At 45.8% G+C, this 20411-nt stretch overlaps 2 protein-coding genes across 2 annotated transcripts; one reads left to right on the forward strand and one right to left on the reverse strand.

The window, feature by feature from the left end:
• The first annotated feature begins 370 nt into the window (after positions 1–370).
• evpla (envoplakin a) lies at positions 371–18743 on the forward strand. Its single transcript, XM_083693727.1, has 22 exons — positions 371–600; positions 4601–4700; positions 5185–5339; positions 5933–6056; positions 7017–7148; positions 7720–7761; positions 8157–8318; positions 8555–8662; positions 8921–9016; positions 9350–9460; positions 10625–10771; positions 11155–11309; positions 11518–11609; positions 12045–12217; positions 12439–12614; positions 12874–13012; positions 13290–13489; positions 13640–13790; positions 14075–14158; positions 14345–14440; positions 14601–14693; positions 14873–18743. The coding sequence occupies exons 1-22, from the start codon at positions 548–550 to the stop codon at positions 18281–18283; spliced, it is 6000 nt and encodes a 1999-aa protein (XP_083549853.1). The 5' UTR covers positions 371–547; the 3' UTR covers positions 18284–18743.
• Positions 18744–18819: 76 nt separating this feature from the next.
• On the reverse strand, positions 18820–20304 carry ten1 (TEN1 subunit of CST complex). Its single transcript, XM_083693562.1, has 3 exons — positions 20154–20304; positions 19714–19871; positions 18820–19584 (listed from the first exon to the last, which is right to left on the reverse strand). The coding sequence occupies exons 1-3, from the start codon at positions 20240–20242 to the stop codon at positions 19433–19435; spliced, it is 399 nt and encodes a 132-aa protein (XP_083549688.1). The 5' UTR covers positions 20243–20304; the 3' UTR covers positions 18820–19432.
• Positions 20305–20411: the final 107 nt, after the last annotated feature.

A 20411-nucleotide genomic window follows, 5' to 3' on the forward strand; every position in this document is an offset into this window, starting at 1 on the left:
ATATGCTATTCAACACAGATCCCTATAGGTACAGAATGCCTCTCCATGCATTCATACCTAGTCCATAATAATTCTAATAAGTCCATAATAATTATCTGTCATTTAAGGTTCATGATTTTAGAAAGCCTGTAAATGAATGACAGGGAGTAACTTGAGAGGGCTGGACTGAAGGAGGAAAGGAAGGAGAGAGAGAGAGAGAGAGAGAGAGAGAAACAGGGGGAGGGTGGGAAGGAAAGAGGGAAGGAAGGAGGAGGAGTGTGAGGAACAGGTCTGCCCGGTCCTTTGGAACAAGGTCTCTGTCTGGGTGGTGACTCCGACACACCTGTTCTCTGGGAGGGGTGGTTACCTGGGAGGACAACCAGCTCCGCTTTTTAACAGTTGTGACGACAGCAGCACGCATGCTAAAGCGAGAGCGGGGAGTGTCTGTGTGTGTGTCTTGTGGGTGAGAGACAGAGAAAGAGAGAGTGTGTGGGAACCCAGAGGAAGAGAGAGACGTGAGACAGAGAGAGAGCACCTGTTGGATCTCCACTCACCTGAAGCCTTCAGGATGTTTAAGAAGAAGGACAGTAACACGCTGAAAGTAACCGGCAAGATCAGCAAGTGAGTGTCCAGAGAGCGAAGGAGAAGAGATAATAGCCATCTCGGTCATTCCTCCTCTCCTCCTTTTTCCTCTCCCTTTCTCCTTCTAACCAAGCTTAGATGTGCGTCATATTTCCTGAGTTTGCTGTTGTCCTCTTTCTCGGTCTTGCTGAGTCTTCTGGAATCTTCCCTTGTTTGATTCATTCACGGTTCCAGGATTACAGAGATCTAAAGATGGGCGTCTTGTTGTATGTTCAGGCACGTTGTGGTCATCAAGTATTGCTATTAGGTGTTAGGGGATGTTTTATTAATCTCCTTGACTGTCGTGACATTCTGTAGCATAGAGTGTGTTGGAATGTGATGTGGCCCCAGGTTAGCTTTACTGTGTAAACACGGGGTTAGGCTAAGTGGTTAAGAACACAGCATTAGTGGGGCTCTGAAGTGTTAACAGTGTGTGTGTGTGTGTGTGTGTGTGTGTGTGTGTGTGTGTCAGTGTCACCAGTGCTGGTTAAGAGTTGTATGTATGTATGTATGTATGTATGTATGTATGTATGTATGTATGTATGTATGTATGTGTGTGTGTGCGTGTGTGTGCATGTGTCACCAGTGTTGGTCAAGAGTTTGATGTGTGTGTGTGTGTGTGTGTGTGTGTGTGTGTGTGTGTGTGTGTGTATGTGATTAAAGATGGGATTAACAAGCTCATGAGCTTTCTTAGAAAGGGAACATTCGGATAATGTAATCCTGATTCTAAGTCATGATAATGTCATCGAGTCATACATCATCATTTGGCTATCTGCATTTCTGCATCATTTGACTATCCTCGATTGAACCTCATTAAAACATTCCTAGTGAACAGGGATCAAGATTTGTTACATTCCCCTGACAGACAAGAATTTAGATTGGGACACATTTTTTTCTTGAACCTACATCCACCAATCAAGTTAGACCAACCAACATCAACGTGGTACATTATTGGTCATTGCTCAAAGGAGAAAATATTTACCCCTTAAGCTTCAGTAAGAGCGTTAATCAAACATGATGAAAGGTCTGACATTCCCTCACCAGCCAGCTTAACCGGCACCTTCTGATTCTAATATGATATGGTGGGAACAGACTGTGACGTTAATGAATGTACAGTGCCTTCGGAAAGTATTCAGACCCCTTCACTTTTTCCACATTTTGTTGTGTTATAGACTCAATTTAAAATTGATTAAATTAAAAGAGTGATACCCCAGAGTGACAAAGCGAAAACAAATTTCAGTAAATGTATTATAATTGAAATACAGCAATACCTCATGTACATAAGTATTCAGACCCTTTGCTATGACACTCTTAAAATGAGCTAAAATGCAAAAATGTCATCAACAAATCACTCAATACGTTGAATTGAGTCCATCTTAATGCAAGGATAATAGTTCTTGACCCTGACAAACTCCCCAGTCCATGCCGGTGACAAACATACCCATAACTTGATGCAGCTACCACTATTCTTCACACGAGAGATGGTGGGGAAACTGCATTGCATGCGCTGGATTTGCACCAAACTTAATGACTGTGCTTTTTCCTCTCCACCATTCAACTTTGTAGATTTTCCCCAGGCCTCAGGGTTGCATTCCTGAGCAGTTTTGTTCCTCTACATTTGCTCAGTTAGTAATGGCAACCTGATCCACACAGTGTGTAATTAATTCCTATGCAAATCAGAGACCCTATAAAAACAAAGATATTAATTCCAAAATTACATGAACTATTATCCTTGCATTAAGATGAACTCAATTCAACTTATTGAGTGATTTGTTGATGTCATTTTTGCATTTTAGTTAATTTTAAGAGTGTCATAGCAAAGGGTCTGAATACTTATGTACATGAGGTATTTCAATTTTAATACATTTACTGAAATGTCTAATTTGCTTTGTCATTCTGGGGTATTGTGTGTGGATTGATGGCAAATTCTTTTAATTTAGTCCATTTTAAATTGAGTCTATAACACAACAAAATGTGGAAAAAGCGAAGGGGTCTGAATACTTTCCAAAGGCACTGTATCAGTCAAAAGAAAACTGCAAAGGGAAGGAGACAGTAATGAAATGCGTGTAGCGTGAATCACCTGTTACACTTCCTTATTTGTAGCCAGGATCACACCTTGATTTGTAATGGTGAATCGACAGTACGCCCGGGCTGCATCCAAATACCTCTTCGATGGTTTCATTTCCTTGTCTCCTTCCATTCAAGAGCTTGGATAGTAAAAGGAAAGGGAGTCAAGGAAGCATCATAGGAAGCATCAAGGAAAGGAGGTGAATTCGGCATCTCGGGACTTCTGGCACATGCACTAGCTTTGTCCCGTTTGACTGTATATACAGTACATACGTGTACACAATAAACAAGATTGATGACAGGTGAGAGATGGAATGGGGACTGACTACTCAGATGAGAGATGGAATGGGGACTGACTACTCAGTGGGCAGGAGGTAGAGGATTCCAGAATGTTGCGTTATCCCGAGAGATGGATTTGAGAAGTAGAGATAAGAGAGAGATAATAGATGGGTATTTGCACGAGTGAAATGAGAGGAGTGTCACTGGTCTCACTCTGCCTGAAAGGGCTGATCAGTTGGTTTCTGTAGGGCCTGCCCTGTGGGTGTAGGTTAGGTCACCCTCTCGATCATTGTGGTACGAATGGGACATTTAAAGGGAATGGGGCATTTAAAGGGAATGGGGCATTTAAAGAGAATGGGGCATTTAAAGGGAATGGGGCATTTAAAGAGAATGGGGCATTTAAAGAGAATGGGGCATTTAAAGGGAATGTTCCATGTAGGCTGCTTACCTTCCTTCCTCTTTTACACGATTGAAACATCCGATGATGAGGCGGTATGAAGACCACTAGAACCTGAATGTTGAAATGTCTTTGTGTTTGTGTTGAAGCATTTGCACTTCATGGCATTTTGGTATCACAACACGCCACGTAATGTCATTCTCAAACGGTATACAGGAACAGGAGACAGTGTCGTTGTCTTGTTTTAAGGGATAAAGATGGAAATGTATTCTATCCCAATGGCACTTTCAACCAGTCTGTTGTCTGGAAAAAGTTGTATTCGTGAGGTTGTTGGTATTTAAAGGGGTTATGTCATCATTTTGGTGCTGCTGGTGGCGTTGTCCATAGGGGCAGGGTGACGTGATGACAGCAGCAGCGTTTTCCACGGATCACTGCAGCTGCCATCTTGTCTGGCTGCAGGTGCAGCACCCAGGTACATGGCTATGACATCACTGCACATGTTTCTCTGTTAATAACGACAAACATTCACTGTGATTCCAAAATGGCCACTTCTGGCCTATCCGTGTTTGAGCAAAGTGCATCATGTATGGAGAGTTTAGGGTCCAATTCAATTTGAACTTGATTAAGGGCTGTGGACAGAAAGTATAGCACACTGAAAGGGTTGAAGACCTGTTCTGATCGACCGATTCTTCTCAGGCAACAATCAGACCACCCAGATTCCGATCTCCACAGTATACTGTAGCACACTTCTGACGCCCTCCGGCAACCGACACTGTGTCTTTGAACATCCTTACACACACACACACACACACACACACACACACACACACACACACACACACACACACACACACAGTCACACAGTCACACAAAAAGAGAAAAAGAGGAGGAGGGTGTAGAATTGTTGCTGTTGACTGTGAGTCACAATGAGGAACCTGTCAAAAGAACTCCTCTAACCTGCCAGGCCTGATGAGAGCCGTAGATTAGGCCTCTGTCACTGGTATCACAGCCTCCCTACGCCCTGACCTACGCCCTGACCAACACACCTGAGCTCCACCTGCTGAGCGAGCAGGAATAGGGAGGCCATTGTCACATGACTCAGACATGTGGTCCTCTGTGGCTCACTTGGTAGAGCATGGCTGATTTCTGTTTCCACGTCCTTAACCCTCCGAGTCTTTCCCGTTTATGTTTTGTACCCGCCTGTGGTCTGCAGCAGATCTTTAACCTTCACCTGTGACCTTTGCTCTTTGACACCAGGGCCCAAGCCAACAACCTGGCCTTGCTGATTGCGCGGATGCAAAAGAATGCCGACACGGTGGAGAAAGATGTCCTGCGGGCCGAGGGGCTACTGGCTGTGGTGAGAGCACACACACACACACACACACACACACATCACACACACACACACACATCACACACACACACACACACACATCACACACACACACATCACACACACACACACACACACACACACATCACACACACACACACACACACACACACACACACACACACACACATCACACACACACACACACATCACACACACTCACACACACCCACACACACACACATCACACACACACACACACACACACACACACACACATCACACACACACATCACACACACACACACACACACACACACACACACACACACACACACACACACACACACACACACACACACACACACTCTCTCTCTTTCTCTTTCTCTTCGTCTCTCGCTTAATCATCACTATCCTCTCCTCACCCAAAAATGTGTGTGTGGTTTTCTGACTTCCCATGTGGTCACTCAAACTTCTCCCTGGATAACTCTTCTCTGCGGTCACTCAGGATAAAGAGAATGAGAATAAGGACCTTCCCATGAAACACCAGACGGAGGTGGCAGAGAACCTGGCAGAGGCAGAAGGCCTGCTGCAGGACCTCTTCTTGGATGTAGATAAGGCCAAGAAGTACAAGCACCCCCAAGGCAGCGAGATAGAGAGCGAGTGAGTTACAGCGATACAGACCCTCTTCATTGAGGTTAACCCTGAACCCTGACCTCTGAGTGACCTCTGACCCCTTACCTCAAAATGTCTCTTATGAATTATGTTATCAAATGAGGTTGCTTCTTCATTGTTTCGGGTCCCTCACATAACCCTCACATACATACAGTACCAGTCAAAAGTTTGGACACACCTTGCCAAGAGTGTGCAAAGCTGCCATCAAAGCAAAAGGTGGCTACTTTGAAGAATCTAAAATGTAAAACATATTCTGGTTTGTTTGACACTTTTTTGTTTACTACATAATTCCATATGTGTTCCTTCATAGTTTTGATGTCTTCAATATTAATCTACAGAAAGAAATAATAGAAGAATAGTAGAAAATAATAAAAATAAAGAAAAACCATTGAACGAGAAGGTGTGTCCAAACCTTTGACTGGTACTGTATATTTTACACAGGGAAAAGTTGAGGAAATGTTTTAATGACCCAAAGTGACGTTTAACTCCTAAACTGTGATGACCTGGACTGTTATCTCTGTTACAACACCGATAGCTAAATGTCTTTTGCTCTCCTCCCCTCCACCCTCTGTTCGTCCCAGTGTCAGTCACCTCCATGACCGCTGGCTGAAAGACTGTGCTATCTTCCGGGACGTGTACGAGCCAGTGAACGACGTGGAGCTGAGGCCCAGAATAGACTGGGCCCCTGTGCTCAACAAGAAACAGGTAGGATGAAAGCATAATATATGTTGTTAGCCTAAATATACCCTCATACTGTAAATATACTGTGTGTTGTGAGCATCCCTAACAAAACATAACCTCCTATAGCTGTTAGAATTCTTTCCGCAACACGGGCCTCGTCCTTCTGTGAAGCTGTTGACCAAACCGAGTTGACGTTGAATGCAATCCACTACATTTTAGGTCACCTGTGTTGACTCACCTCTGTTCACGTCAATATCAATTTACCAAACGTTATTCTTAGGTGTGTACAGCCCTGTCTGACCACAGGCTATTGAGCAGAAACGTTGGTGAATAAATGTCACAACATTTAAGAGTGCGACTTTCATTTTCATTATGTTTTTACATAATATCATTGACAGTGATCCTTGTCCTAATTTTACAGTTATGTCACTGTTGATACATCACACCTCATTAGAGTGCCTACCACCGTAACTTCTCAATGCTCTAGACTGGTGGAGGTAGACGTTGGAGGACGGGCTCATTGCAATGCATGGAATGGAATGAGGAATGGTACAGTATCAAACAAACATGTTTGATGCCATTCCTCATTCCAGTCATTGTTGTGTTAAACTATGTGTTCATGTGGTGTATTAATGTTGTGTTTAATGGAGTGTGAATTAAGTGTTTCCAAAGAGGGAAGCAGTTAGGAAATGTGACAAAACCTGAAATGCTGGGGCGCTTAGTGGCGTACCACACTAATGCGCTTACCACGTAATCGCAAGGTTCCTGGTTCGATTCTGACCCTTGACCTATCTTGCATGTCATCTCTCCCATCTCTACTGTCTCTATCCCAGTAAAGCAGAAATGCCCTTAAAAAAACATATATAAAAAAAAAAAAAAAAAAGTGTTTCCAGAGAGAAGTAAACAAATCCTGTTCCTCTATTAGTGTGTCGACTTGTGCGTCAATAGTGTGTATAATGGAGTGTTTAATGGTGTGTTTTCCAGAAAGAGGTGAACACAGAGGAGTATGGACCCACCATGTCGGACCTGGAGAAGCAGATTGCCTCCCAGAACATCCTCCACAAGGAGATAGAAGCCTACAGCTCTCAGCTCAGCGCCAGCTCCACCAGCACCAAGGTAACTACTGGAACTGCTTCAACCTTGTCATCTCCATCCCCATCCAGAATCTCCATCCCCATCCAGAATCTCCATCCCCATCCAGAATCTCCATCCCCATCCATCCCCATCCAGAATCTCCATCCCCATCCAGAATCTCCATCCCCATCCCCATCCAGAATCTCCATCCCCATCCAGAATCTCCATCCCCATCCAGAATCTCCATCCCCATCCAGAATCTCCATCTCCATCCATCTTGTACATACACGTGTGATTGCTAACAATTAAATACGTAAAAAAAAAAATTTGTACTGAAAGATACATACTGTTGACATTTAATGTCTAAATCAGCGTCTGTTTTGATGAAAAGTTATGAAAAGTGGATATGTCACAGCTCAAAAACTCAGGTATCATCATTCTGGTCCGAGTTTCACACTTGTACTTACTGTAACTAGGTTTCTGCCAAGTTTATCTTCATTATGTTTGTTTATTGTTTTTCGACATACGTTTAAGGGATACAGACAAGACACTGCATTAGAAGATAGAACTTATTAGAACTATTGATCATGAACAAAATATTTTTGTGTTTCAGGAGGAGTTTGCTGCCATCAAGAAACAATACAACAACCTCTTGGTAAGTCATCAGATGAGATGATATGAGATAAATATTTGATCATTAGGCGTGTACTCCCAATGAGAATGTTTATCTATGGGGGCGCTCAGTGGCGTAGTACAGTAAGGCGCATACCATATCATCGCAAGGTCCCTGGTTCGATTCCGGCCATCGACATATCCTGCATGTCAACCCTCCTCTCTCTCACCCATCCTTCCTGTCAATCTCTACTATCTCTATCCCAATAAAGCAGAAATGCCCTAAAATATATATATATATATTTTTTTTAAAAAGAGAGAATATTTATCTATGTAATACATGTTGCCTATTTTCTGTGTTTGGAGTTGTTGACCCTCTGCAGTCTTTTGATGACTGAGACTGGACCCTAATATCAACACTCTGATTACCTCCGCTAGGACAATTCAAAATGGCGTCACCACTACCTGAGCAGCCTGTACGACTACATGCAAGGCTGCACCAAGGAGCTGTCGTACCTGGGGATCGAGCAGGACAAGATCCTGAAGCAGGACTGGAGCGACCGCATGGTCGACCCCCCGGACGTACGCAGGCAGTATGAGGTAAGGGGACAGAGGTCACTCAGAGGTCAGGGTTCAGGGTTAACCTCAATGAAATCAACAGGCTTCAAAATTATGGAAATGCCACTTGAAGAAGAGCTCAAAAGACTAGATATACTGTAGATATTGGACTCAGACACTATTTAGTTAGAGAAAGTCTGCTTTGTATTGGCATTTTTTTGCATCAGTGCCAAAATCAGTGTTTGGTAATTTTCAGTCTTTGATTTGACCTCAATCAGAACTTCAAGAACAATAGTCTCCTGTCCCACGAGAGCGAAGTGAACAAACTACAGGATGACGGAGATCGACTCATTGAACTGAAACATCCTGCCAGCACCACCATACTGGTATGTATCTATGTGTCAGTTACCAGTAACAGCTTTTGGTATACCTTTCACCTTTCACCTTTCACCTTTCACCTTTTCTACATTTGTATATTGTCTTGAATCAACACCTCACAGATCCCTTCTCTTTATGTTCTACTCACTGTACTGTAGGTTGCTTTGGATTAAAGTGGTTTCTAAATTACACATACTATTATTATTATTATCATTATTATTATTATTATTATTATTATTATTAATTGCCCAATGTGTTTGTTTCAGGCTCAGAGAGATGCGGTTCGGAACGAGTGGCAGAAGTTCCTTAACCTGTGCATCTGCCAAGAGACGCATCTGGACAACGTGGAGGATTTAAAAAAGGTATGTGAACATCATTCATATTGCGAGGTATTCAGCTACCTCTTATTGACACAATACCAAAAGGAACCCTACATACTATAATATAATAACATATGCCATTTAGCTGACGCTTTTATCCAAAGCGACTTACATTGCAGTGAGTGCATACATTTCAGTATACATGGTCCCAGCAGGAATCAAACCCACATACTGACAGTATCTGGCTTTGAGCCAGACAGTACAGTACGCTCCACCAGCCATTCACAGCGGCCTAGAATCGGCAACAAGGAAAGGTCTTATGTATGTATGCAAACACCATATCCTTACGTTTGGTCTGTCTGTGTCCCTGCCTAGTACCAACTAGATGCAGAGACCCTGTCTGAGTCTCTGACCAGACTGAACTCCAGCCTGGAGGCCAAGGTCGTCAGCAAGAAGAGCAACACAGAGACCCTGATGCAACTCGAGGTAACAGCAGGACTTGAATACAGATACGATCTACTTTACGGAAGAAATTGTAGTCTTATTTTATCTGAAGCTTGAAGCCATGCTGTAGCTTACTTAACTTGTAACTATCTGGTGTGGTGGTGTACCGTAGTCATGTGAAGGAAGATTCAGGATGACGGTTTCAGTGGTACTCACATACCCAATTTCACTGTCTCTTTCCCTCTCCCCTTTATACCTCTTTTTTCTATCCCCCTCCTTCCCTTTCTTTATCATTCTCTCTCTCTCTTTCTCTCTCTCTCTCTCCCCTCTCTCTTCCTCTCTCTCCCCACTCCCTCTTTCTCTCTCTCTCTCTCTCTCCCCTCTCTCTTCCTCACTCCCTCTCTCTCTCTCTCTCCCCTCTCTCTTCCTCACTCCCTCTCTCTCTCTCCCCTCTCTCTTCCTCTCTCTCCTCACTCCCTCTCTCTCCCTCCCCTCTCTCTTCCTCTCTCTCCTCACTCCCTCTCTCTCTCCCCTCTCTCTTCCTCTCTCTCCTCACTCCCTCTCTCTCCCCCCCTCTCTCTCCCTCCCCTCTCTCTTCCTCTCTCTCCTCACTCCCTCTCTCTCTCTCTCCTCTCTCTCTTCCTCTCTCTCCTCACTCCCTCTCTCTCTCCCCTCTCTCTTCCTCTCTCTCCTCACTCCCTCTCTCTCCCCCCCTCTCTCTCCCTCCCCTCTCTCTTCCTCTCTCTCCTCACTCCCCCTCTCTCTCTCTCCTCTCTCTCTTCCTCTCTCTCCTCACTCCCTCTCTCTCTCCCCTCTCTCTTCCTCTCTCTCCTCACTCCCTCTCTCTCTCTCTCCTCTCTCTCTTCCTCTCTCTCCTCACTCCCTCTCTCTCTCTCTCCTCTCTCTCTTCCTCTCTCTCCTCACTCCCTCTCTCTCTCTCTCCTCTCTCTCTTCCTCTCTCTCCTCACTCCCTCTCTCTCTCTCTCCTCTCTCTCTTCCTCTCTCCTCACTCCCTCTCTCTCTCTCTCCTCTCTCTCTTCCTCTCTCTCCTCACTCTCTCTCTCTCTCTCTCCTCTCTCTCTTCCCCTCTCTCTCTCTCATCCTCTGCCTCTCTCTCCTCACTCCCTCTCTCTCCCCTCTCTTCCTCACTCCCTCTCTCTCTCTCTTCCTCTCCCCCCCTCTCTCATCCTCTGCCTCTTCCCCCAGGCGGAGGAGAGGCCAGTGCAGCGCAACGAGCTGCTGCTAGCCGACATGCGGAAGCGCAGCACCTCCATCGCTCCTCTGAGGCTGCGTCGGGTCGCGCCCACCAAGTCCGTCACCGTGGACTCCCTCTGCGACTGGGACACAAGCAAGGTAACCGCCATTGACCTCTCACCTTTCCATATGAACCCTGGTCCCGCCACGGGCTGCATTAGGCTGCCGAATCATTTGACTTCTACAATTGCAAATCACAGTCGAACCTGTGGAAACGTGACGAAACCTGAAATGTTGGGGCGCTCAGTGGCGTAGCGCATACCATATTGTCGCAAGGTCCCCGGTTCGATTCCGGCCATCGACATATCCTGCATGTCATCCCTCCTCTCTCTCACCCATCCTTCCTGTCAATCTCTACTATTTCTGTCCCAATAAAGCAGAAATGCCCTAAAATATATATATTTTTTAAACTGAAATGTTATTGTGACTTGCAGGTGAAAGGAAAGCGGATGTTGTGGTTTCACGCTTTTCTTACTTTTTAGGACACACTCAACCGAGGAGATAGGTTCACCCTGAAATCGAACTCAGACCTTCAGAACTGGGATGTTGTGTCCAGCAATGGGGCAACCAAAACCTTTCCAGGAGTGTGTTTCCTGATCGCTCCTCCTGACCCAGAGGCCATCGACAAAGTCGACCTGTAAGCAAAAACAAGTCAATTGCAAGAATATGAGCTGAACTATGTCAACAACGTGTCAGTTGTGTGAGTTTGATCTTTTAACAGTGCTACAGGGCTAATGGTGTGTGTGTGTGTGTGTGTGTGTGTGTGTGTCTCTGTGTCTGTGTGTGTGTGTGTGTGTGTGTGTGTGTGTGTGTGTGTGTGTGTGTGCGTGTGTGTGTGTGTGTAGGCTCGGCAGTGAGCTTTCTGACATCAAGAAGAGGAGAGCAGCTCTGCAGGCTTCACTAAAGAACACAGAGGTCCCCAGGCCTCAGCAAGCAGGTGAGAATTAAACGATCTCTATTCCATTAACCTAAATCACTGGTCCTCAGAGTACATCGAACAGCATGACAGAAAGCTCAAGCTATTTCACCTGTATCTGTTATCAGCTACGAAAAAAACACATCCTAATGTTGATTCTGCCTCGTTCCGTGCTGTATCAGATTGTACTGTGGTCCTCTGTGGCTCAGTTGGTAGAGCATGGCGCTAACAACGCTTAGGTTGTGGGTTTGATTCCCGCTGGGACCATATATACTGAAATGTATGCACTCACTGCAGTGTAAGTCGCTTTGGATAAAAGCGTCAGCTAAAATGGCATATATATATACTGTATCATCATGTAAAGTAAACTGTCAAAGTGTATTGCAAGTATGCATGTGTACGCAATATTAAACAATAATTTTATTGACTGTAATAACACTGTTTTCCCCCATGTAGCCCTGGTGTCCAGTGCCCCTGAGAACCCTAAAGCTGTAGCCATCGCCGGCCAGCTGGAGAAGCTGAATGGAGACCTGGCCCAGGCAGAGGAGGACATCCTGAGCCGCCTGAGGGCTCCCCTGGACCGCAATGACCCAGCCGCAGACCTGGCCAACAGGCTGAAGGAACAGCAGGTGAGAGGGAGGGAGAGAGAGATCGACAGAGGGAGGGAGGGAAGGAAGGAAGGAAGGAACCCACTGAGACACCCACTATGCAATAGACAGGGATAAAAAGCACGTGTTTTAAGCCTGTTGTAGCTAATAGTGACTTCACAATAGATTCACATGCTAGTCAGGCTACAGGATTCTTATAAGATGATGATGATAATGATGATGATGTCATGTCTACCATGTAGAAAGCAGCAGATGCCCTTGCAGCCCTCGAGCGGCAGAAGGCAGCAGCCCAGTCTGCAATGGAGCCTCTCCTCTCCACCTCCAGCGGCCCCACCTCCTCCAGCCTGCCCCTCAAACTCACCGCCGCCAAAAACAAGCACGATGACATCGCCGCTCTCGCCGACCTCTACACCAAGAAGTACGCCCACATTGCTTAGATTATCCCAAAAAATTATTCTGCTCATGACGTGATCAGGAAAAAACTTTGGGCCCCACATACGCCCATATTGTATATACTCTACATTTTCACTAGGGCCAGGAGTTTGTCTTGGTCAGGGTAAACTACAGGCCCTATGTATCACCACTAAGGCTGTTATGGGAATATCACTCAAATAGCATCGAATAAGACCAAAATATCCTGTTTTTGTCATTTCATTTTTTGCTTTCCGTTTCTCCAGGGCAAATGCGTCTCTGAATCTGGAGAGCCAGATCAAGAAGGTGGACGGTATCATCTCTGGGGTTGAGGACAAGCTGAGTGAGGATGGAGGCATCCCTGATACCCCTAACGCCATTCAGAACCGCCAACAGGAAATTCAGGTGGGTTCTATGGGACCATAGACATCCTATCCCATCATACCTGGTGTTCCCCCTCGGGAAAAATAAAGCTATTCTATTGTATTCTCTATTATATTGTGTTCTATTGTATTCAGTATGACATCAGGTACTGCAGTGCCTTACCAGGCCCCTTTGAGAGTGTCATAGAACCAAATAGACCATTAAGAATCCCAGCGCAAACAACACATTTCAATCATCACATCCGGTATTTCAAAGGAAAACCCGGGGTTCATAACCCGTCCTTATTCGTTCTTTACAGAGCCTGCGAACATCGAAGGACCTAGGGGGCTCCCAGGATGAGATGAAGAAGCTGGCTCAGAACCTGGAGGCCACAGAGGCACTGTGTAGCTCTCTCCAGCAGGGCTACCAGGAGTACTGCCCTGACATCCGTCGCCAGGCAACCGAGGTCAAGCTCCTACAGAACCGCTACGCTAACGTCAACAACCAGCTCAAGGAGAGGTGAGGCCAGGGCCACGAATACCTCACTTGGAATAACTCTGACTACACACACACACACACACACACACACACACACACACACACACACACACACACACACACACGATTTGACCTCATGATTGTCTTTTCCTAATCGTTTTATTTTCTCAGAGAGAGCCTCTTGCAAGAGGCGGCAATAAAGAACCAAGAACTCCAGAGCACAAGCAAATCTCTGAATTCCTTCCTGGACAATCTGCCCCAAAACAAGATCAGCCCCAGTGATGACCTGTCACAAGTCAACGCCAAGCAGGGCATCCAGGAGGTCTGTTTGTTTATGTTTTGTAATGCTTTAACTGAAGCTGCCCTTATACCTGTGTAATAACACTGTAACACACGTGACAAAACTGTATTAACATAGTGATTAGGTAGTTGCGTGGCACAGTTAATGCAGTTGAGCGGTTTGTGTGATTACACAAAAGTCCTTAATCCACTTGTATAATAACACTGTTATTACACAAGTGGAATAAGCTAGACATTTTGCCAGGAACTTTCATTCCGTGGCCTTTCATATGCTGTATCAATCCCTATACTATACCTTTATTACAGAGAGTTGTGGATGATCTCAAGAGGAAGGGAGATGACATGGACCGGGTGGTTGATCTGTCCCAGGACCTGCAAAATGTTCTCAATGTAAGACTCAAGATTCAGAAATTGTGTATGGATCCCGACAGATTTTTTTTCAAACAATAACAATGTTATATATAAATTATTACAGTAAATTACTGTAGATGTTGAGTCCTGCTGATGTTTCGGAATCAATGAACTGAACATTCTAAAGCTCAATTTTGAATGTCATCCTGTGTTTGTTTTGTGCAGGAGTACGAGGCCAACGCTGACAAATACAACAGCACCCTCGACAAGGACGGAGCCACAGCTGCCGAACCAACCCTCGTCGATGCTGTGCAGCAACAGGTCAGATAAAAACACAGACAGCCAATTAGATTTAGGTTTAGATGGAGCATCACCATGGTTTCTTCTTATTTGCATAAGCCACTGTAGGGTACGTGTTTCATTATATTCTATTGAGCTCTCTGTGAGCTGAATTGTGACTCCTCCTCTTCCTGTTTAACAGGAAAAGGCTCTGGTGAACCGCTATGCCGAAACACTAGCGGAGAGCGACCAGCAACTCAATCAGATGGGCTTTGCTAAGAACCTCATTGGTCAGGTAAGACATACCATTGTGACATCAATTCAATTAATTGATTTCATTCATCGATACATTGATTTCATTGACGATACATTTGATGATGCATTCTGTTCATACTGCACTGTCATAAAAATTGAGAAACCATGAATATACTGATTCATTACAATATGCTCATCTGTTTCCTTTTTATTTTTCAGAATGAAGAGAAGGTCCATCTGGTGGCACAGGAGCAGGTGCAATTGCAGAGCCAGCAGAGGAGCGTGGACGAGATAGACGGCTTGAAGAAAGTGCTGAGTGAAGAGATGGAAAGAAGCGCCCACGCCGAAAATGACCTGACAACCTTCAAGAACAGGTTTCTGTCTCTCAAGAGCCGCAGAGGAGTGGAGCGCCTCGAGGAGAAGGAGGTGCTCCAGTACTTCCGTGACCCTAAACTTGAGAGTGATCTGGAGGACCTCCAGAGCAAGATCCATGAGGAGGCCCTGAATCGCAGCCGTACTCAGGGCAACATCGAGGTGGTCAACAAGAAGATCACAGCCATGGAGGACGACCTCAAGAACATCAAGCCCAAACTGGTGACGAGAGAGGTGACAGAGTTCGAGAAAGACCCCCAGCTGGACGTTGAAGCGGCCAAGATAAAAGACGAGATCAGAAAGATCATGGATGAAGTTCGGGTGAAAGAGGGCGAGGCCGTTACGATGAAGACGGAGGTCACCATCCTGGAGCAGAAGAAACCCAACATCAAGGAGAAGGTGGTGAAGAAGGAAGTGGTGAAGGTGGAGAAGGATCCGGAGATGCTCAAAGCCGTCAGGATGTTCGAGACGGAAATCGCAGGTGAGGGCAATAAGAGCAAGACTTTGAATGACGAGATCTTCCAAACAAGAAGCATGCTGAATGCACTGGAGAGGATCATTCCGACCATCCAGCCCAAGATCGTTACCAAGGAGATCAAGACGGTGGAACAGGATCCCGAACTCATCAAGCAGTCCCAGAAGATTGCAGCAGACATGGAGGTAGAGAAAATTGAGAACAATACTCTGTCCAAAGAGCTGTCACAGCTCCAAAGCCGCTACAGTGACGTGCAGCTATGGAAACCAAAGGTGGAAATTAAGGAAATTGTCAATGAGATCTACAGAATAGACCCGTCCACTGAGGTGGAAATCAAGCGTCTGAAGAAAGACCTGCAGGACTCCAGCAGGCAGCGTTCTGACCTGGATAAGGAGACCTCTCTCATCATGGCTGATCTGGAAGCTCTCCGTGCACAGAAGCCCAAAGTGGAGATGAAAGAGGTGATTCAAGAGGTGGTAAAGGAGGAAAGGAGTCCAGAGAACGTCAGAGAGATCAAGAAGCTAAATGACCAGGTTAACCATCTCCACAGCTCCTACAACACAGTCCAGGACCAGCTCATCCTCCACAGAAAGGAGAGGGATGAATGGAAGACAGAGAAGTCCAAGGTGGAGACGAAGCTCGTGACCAAAGAGGTCATCAAGTACGAGGACGACCCCCTCTTGGAGAAGGAAGCCGACCGCCTGAGAAGGGAGGTGCGGGAGGAGGCTAATCGGCGCCGCACCACTGAGGAGATGGTGTTCGACCTACAGAACAAATACATCCTGCTGGAGAGACAGAAGCCTGAGGAGAAAGTGGTGATGCAGGAGGTGGTTCGTCTACAGAAGGACCCCAGGCAGCAGGTGGAGCACGAGAACCTTGGCAGAAGCCTAGACAAGGAGGTGAAGTCCCGAAGACAGCTAGAGCTTGAGATGCAGCAGCTGAAATCATTGGTGGAGGACAAAGAGAGGATCCTGAAGCAGAGTGACGAACACCAGAAGAAGATGAAAGTAGAGTCTGAGCTTAGGGAAATCAAACTGCGTATTAAACAGCTGGAGAACGCCCCTCCGCCTGTTGAGGAGAACATCGTTGTAGAGGAGATCCTGAAGGTGGAGAGAGACCCCAAACTGGAGAGGATGACCATCGGCCTCCGTTCAGACATAGATAAGGAGACCAATGACATCTTACGTTTTCAGAGAGACATCAGGAACACCAACGTCAAGCTTGAATTTCTAAAGAAAGAGAAGGCCAGAGAGAGGACAGTGTACAAAGAGGTGATCAGGGTGGAGAAAGACCAGGCTGTGGAGGCAGAAAGGGACCACATGAGGGAGCAGGTGTCCCAGGAGAAGCACACCAGGCAGGACCTGGAGGACCAAATCCGACGTATCTCAGACAAACTCAACCGACTGCAGAGCACCCATTCTGGCACCTCACGGGAGGAGACCAGCCTTATCTTGAACAGGGACTCATTGCAGAGGGAGAGGGATACCCTGAACCGGGAGCTGAAGACACTGGAGTCCAACAAGCAAGACGTCAGCATATCATTCAAGCAGCAGACCAAATTGATGAGCGACAGGACCCAGATGAGCAAGAAAAAGACTGTCAAGATGGAGTCTGACATTCAGCAGGTGGAGAATGAGATTCTGAATGAGAAGGACACAATCCACAAGAGAGACAACGCCATTAGGGACTTCAAGGTCAATTTTGAGAAGGAAGACAATGCTGAGACTAGGACGAGAGAGACCAACGTCTCCACTAAAATCACCATCTTGGACCCTGAAACTGGGAAGGACATGTCCCCATATGAAGCCTACCTGCAAGGCCTCGTCGATCGTAGCCAGTACCTAAGTCTACAAGAGCTGGAGTGCGATTGGGAGGAGATAACTACCTCAGGCCCTGATGGGGAGACCTCTCTGTTACAGGATCGCAAGAGTGGTAGACAATACTCCATCAAAAACGCCCTAAGGGACGGCAAGCTGACTCAATACGACCTGCAAAAATACAAGGATGGCAGAATGCCCATATCAGAGTTTGCCTTGCTGGTCGCCGGAGAGCAAGAAAAATCTCCCAAATTCAACTCCATCACAGCAAAGCCAGGATCCTCACTAAAAAAGTCCCCTCCCAAATCCACCCCTGTCGCCAAGGAAATCTTTCCCATCGCTGGCATAATGGACACAAGCACAGATACCTGTTTCTCGATACGCACTGCCACAGTGCACAAGCTGATAGACAGCGCCACGGCACAACGGCTACTCGAAGCACAGGCAGCCACAGGTGGAATCATTGAAATCGCCAACAAAGAAAGATACTCGGTCCACAAGGCAGCAGAGCGGGGCCTCATAGAGTCCAGCCAGCTCCAAAGGCTCCTCAATGCCCAGAAGGCATACACTGGTGTAGAGGACCCCATGACCAGAGAACGTCTGTCAGCGGGGGAGGCCGTCCAGAAGGGCTGGATGCCTCGAGAAACCGCCATGCGTTACATGGAGGCCCAGCACCTCACTGGGGGGCTGGTGAACCCTGACACCACCGGCCGCGTTAGCATTCCGGACGCCATCCAAGCCAAGATGATTGACAGCTCCATGATGAGGGAGCTTCAGGCCGACACCAACTACGCCAGGGAGATAGTCGACCCACTCACGAAGGAGAAGATCAACTACAAGCAAGCGATGGACCGCTGCAAGACAGACCGTCTGTCAGGCCTACCGATGTTGCCTGCTTCCTCAAAAGAACCCAGCTACACCCCTCAGTATAATCCTCATAAATATTCCTCCTATAGCAATTACTAGATTTGTTTACAGTGCGCTTGGATGGTGTTCTTGTCTCTATAGGGTGATTCATGTGATGTCAAATTGTAATGTATAAACGTAAAGATTAATATGATACTGTACTCAGTGTAATGTATATTTTGTCTCAGGAAAAGTATGGAGATACTGCTTAGCTCACTTTAACGGCCACGGTCATTGCTGCTGAGATGCTGTTGTTTACCGAACTTGTTTTGAAGTGGGAAGAGATATTTTTCATCTAATTTAAAAGGAAAGATACAAAGAGGATCGTGTGATTTGTTTATTCTTGATATTGTTTGTTTTATTAGGGATATTGGGCCATGGTGCAATGTTATTTACCAAGCTTTGCTTGTCAACATCTTATTACTACTCAAGGGCTTTCCCTGAAACTGTTCACTTTAAACGCAATCTCATTTAATACTGTATTAATTAAATCATTATTAATTAAAGATTATATTGTCAATGTGTGTGTGTGCGCACTTATTCAATCCCAATGTAGTAAGAAGGTTCTGTGAAAGTTCATTCAGATATATTTTTATTCAGATATATTTTCATACACCAATTATCATATTCAAACTAGTTTCTGCGAGCTAACTCTTCCACTGCACACTTGAAAATATCCACTTGGCTACTTATTCACTGATCTCAGAAAACAAGCATTCCCATGACCTAATTCATGAGCCTGACATTCATTAAATCCACCATAAGTGTGTCAAGAGGAAGAGGGTGTGTTCCGGAACTCATATCGTATGACAAATAATGGCATTACTCTACAGTAGACTTTAACAATCCGTTTTTTTATCCAGAAGTCTTTAAAAGCCTAGGCCTTGCCATTCAAACGTTGTTAAGGACATCTGTCTTCATAACAGGAGACAGAAGGAAAACCTGTCTGGTCACGCCTATAATCCATGCATTATCTTGGCCTCATCAATTCTTCAGGCCACCGCCCTTTGACACAATTGGAGTCTATGAGCAGTTGTGATGGTCAGTCAAAACAGTATCATCACAACAGAACACACATTTGTGATACATAAGTGATATCATGAATGTCAGCTAAAGGATTAGGATCCAGTTCATAACCACTTTCCAAAACGTAAGCATCAGTGTTCGAGCATCCAGTTGATGAATTACTGTGGGAGGTTGAGGCCCAGGTCAGGGAGGTGCAGGTGGGTGTGCATTAGGCCTATCCTTGCTCTCTCGCTCTTTAAAGAAGTTCCTCTGTTCATCGATGGCTTTCTGTAGCAGAGCTAAGTTCATCCCATCCACACAGTTCAGCACACGGGCACACACCATAACACCATCCCCTGCTGTTAAGAGATAGACAGAGCGTTAGCTACAGGTATATTCTTCATGGGCTGTAGTGTTCAATTGTGGTCCTGGAGACACACAGGATGGGTCTATAAGCAGGCTTTAGACCCCCCCCCCCCCCTTACCCTCTGCATTCTCCATCTCACCCAGAACTATGTACTGGGCGTCAATTATGGGCTCAAATGGCTCCACGAATGTAGTCTTGACAACAACTTGGTGCTGTGCTGATGCATGCTGGGCAGACAGTGTAGCTTTGGATTCCTCCGGCTGGTAACATTTCAATCTAGAACAGAACAGAAATCAACAAAAGCACTGATGGCAGGATATCTACCAGAGGAATTAAGTGTATATTAGTGTGTATTAGAGTTGTGTGTGTAGTATAATAGGTGTCAGTAGATGGACTACAGGGCAGGCTGGTGGTAGAAATCGGAGGATGGGCTCATTTCAATGGATGGAATGGAAAAAGGAATGGTGTTGCGTGTTTGATACCATTCCTTGTCCCGTTCCATGCGTTACAGTGAGCCCGTCCTCCAACTTCTTCCTCCACTGAGACTACTTCACTGACCTGCCAAATGTCCTGACTGAGTCTCCTTCCTGGACTGCACCAGACACGATCTCCCAAGGAAAGTGAAAAACACAAGCTGCTGGAAGCATCTCCTTTACCGCTATAACTTCTCAAAAAAGGTAGCGAAGTCAAGTACTTTACTAAAAGATTATCAGACGTGTGTAGCGTGCATTCGTGCAACATCAACAATGGCGGTGTCGTGTCAACGTAATACCACGTGATTTTTTTCTACCCGCCCCTTTGAGGAAGTTGAAATGA

The sequence above is a fragment of the Argentina silus genome, assembly GCF_951799395.1.
Source record: "Argentina silus genome assembly, chromosome: 22".
NCBI classification, from domain to species: Eukaryota; Metazoa; Chordata; class Actinopteri; order Argentiniformes; family Argentinidae; genus Argentina; species Argentina silus.

What these genes read in the sequence shown, in the direction of transcription:
- ten1 (XM_083693562.1), bottom strand. Translation starts at nt 20,242, where the DNA reads ATGCTTCCAGCAGCTTGTGTTTTTCACTTTCCTTGGGAGATCGTGTCT. An exon ending in TCAGTCAGGACATTTGGCAG is followed by an intron (nt 19,872 to 20,153) that starts GTCAGTGAAGTA and finishes GTTCTGTTCTAG; the next exon opens with ATTGAAATGTTACCAGCCGG. An exon ending in TGAGATGGAGAATGCAGAGG is followed by an intron (nt 19,585 to 19,713) that starts GTAAGGGGGGGG and finishes TCTTAACAGCAG; the next exon opens with GGGATGGTGTTATGGTGTGT.
- evpla (XM_083693727.1), top strand. Translation starts at nt 548, where the DNA reads ATGTTTAAGAAGAAGGACAGTAACACGCTGAAAGTAACCGGCAAGATC. An exon ending in CTGTGCTCAACAAGAAACAG is followed by an intron (nt 6,057 to 7,016) that starts GTAGGATGAAAG and finishes TGTGTTTTCCAG; the next exon opens with AAAGAGGTGAACACAGAGGA. An exon ending in CCCCAGGCCTCAGCAAGCAG is followed by an intron (nt 11,610 to 12,044) that starts GTGAGAATTAAA and finishes TCCCCCATGTAG; the next exon opens with CCCTGGTGTCCAGTGCCCCT.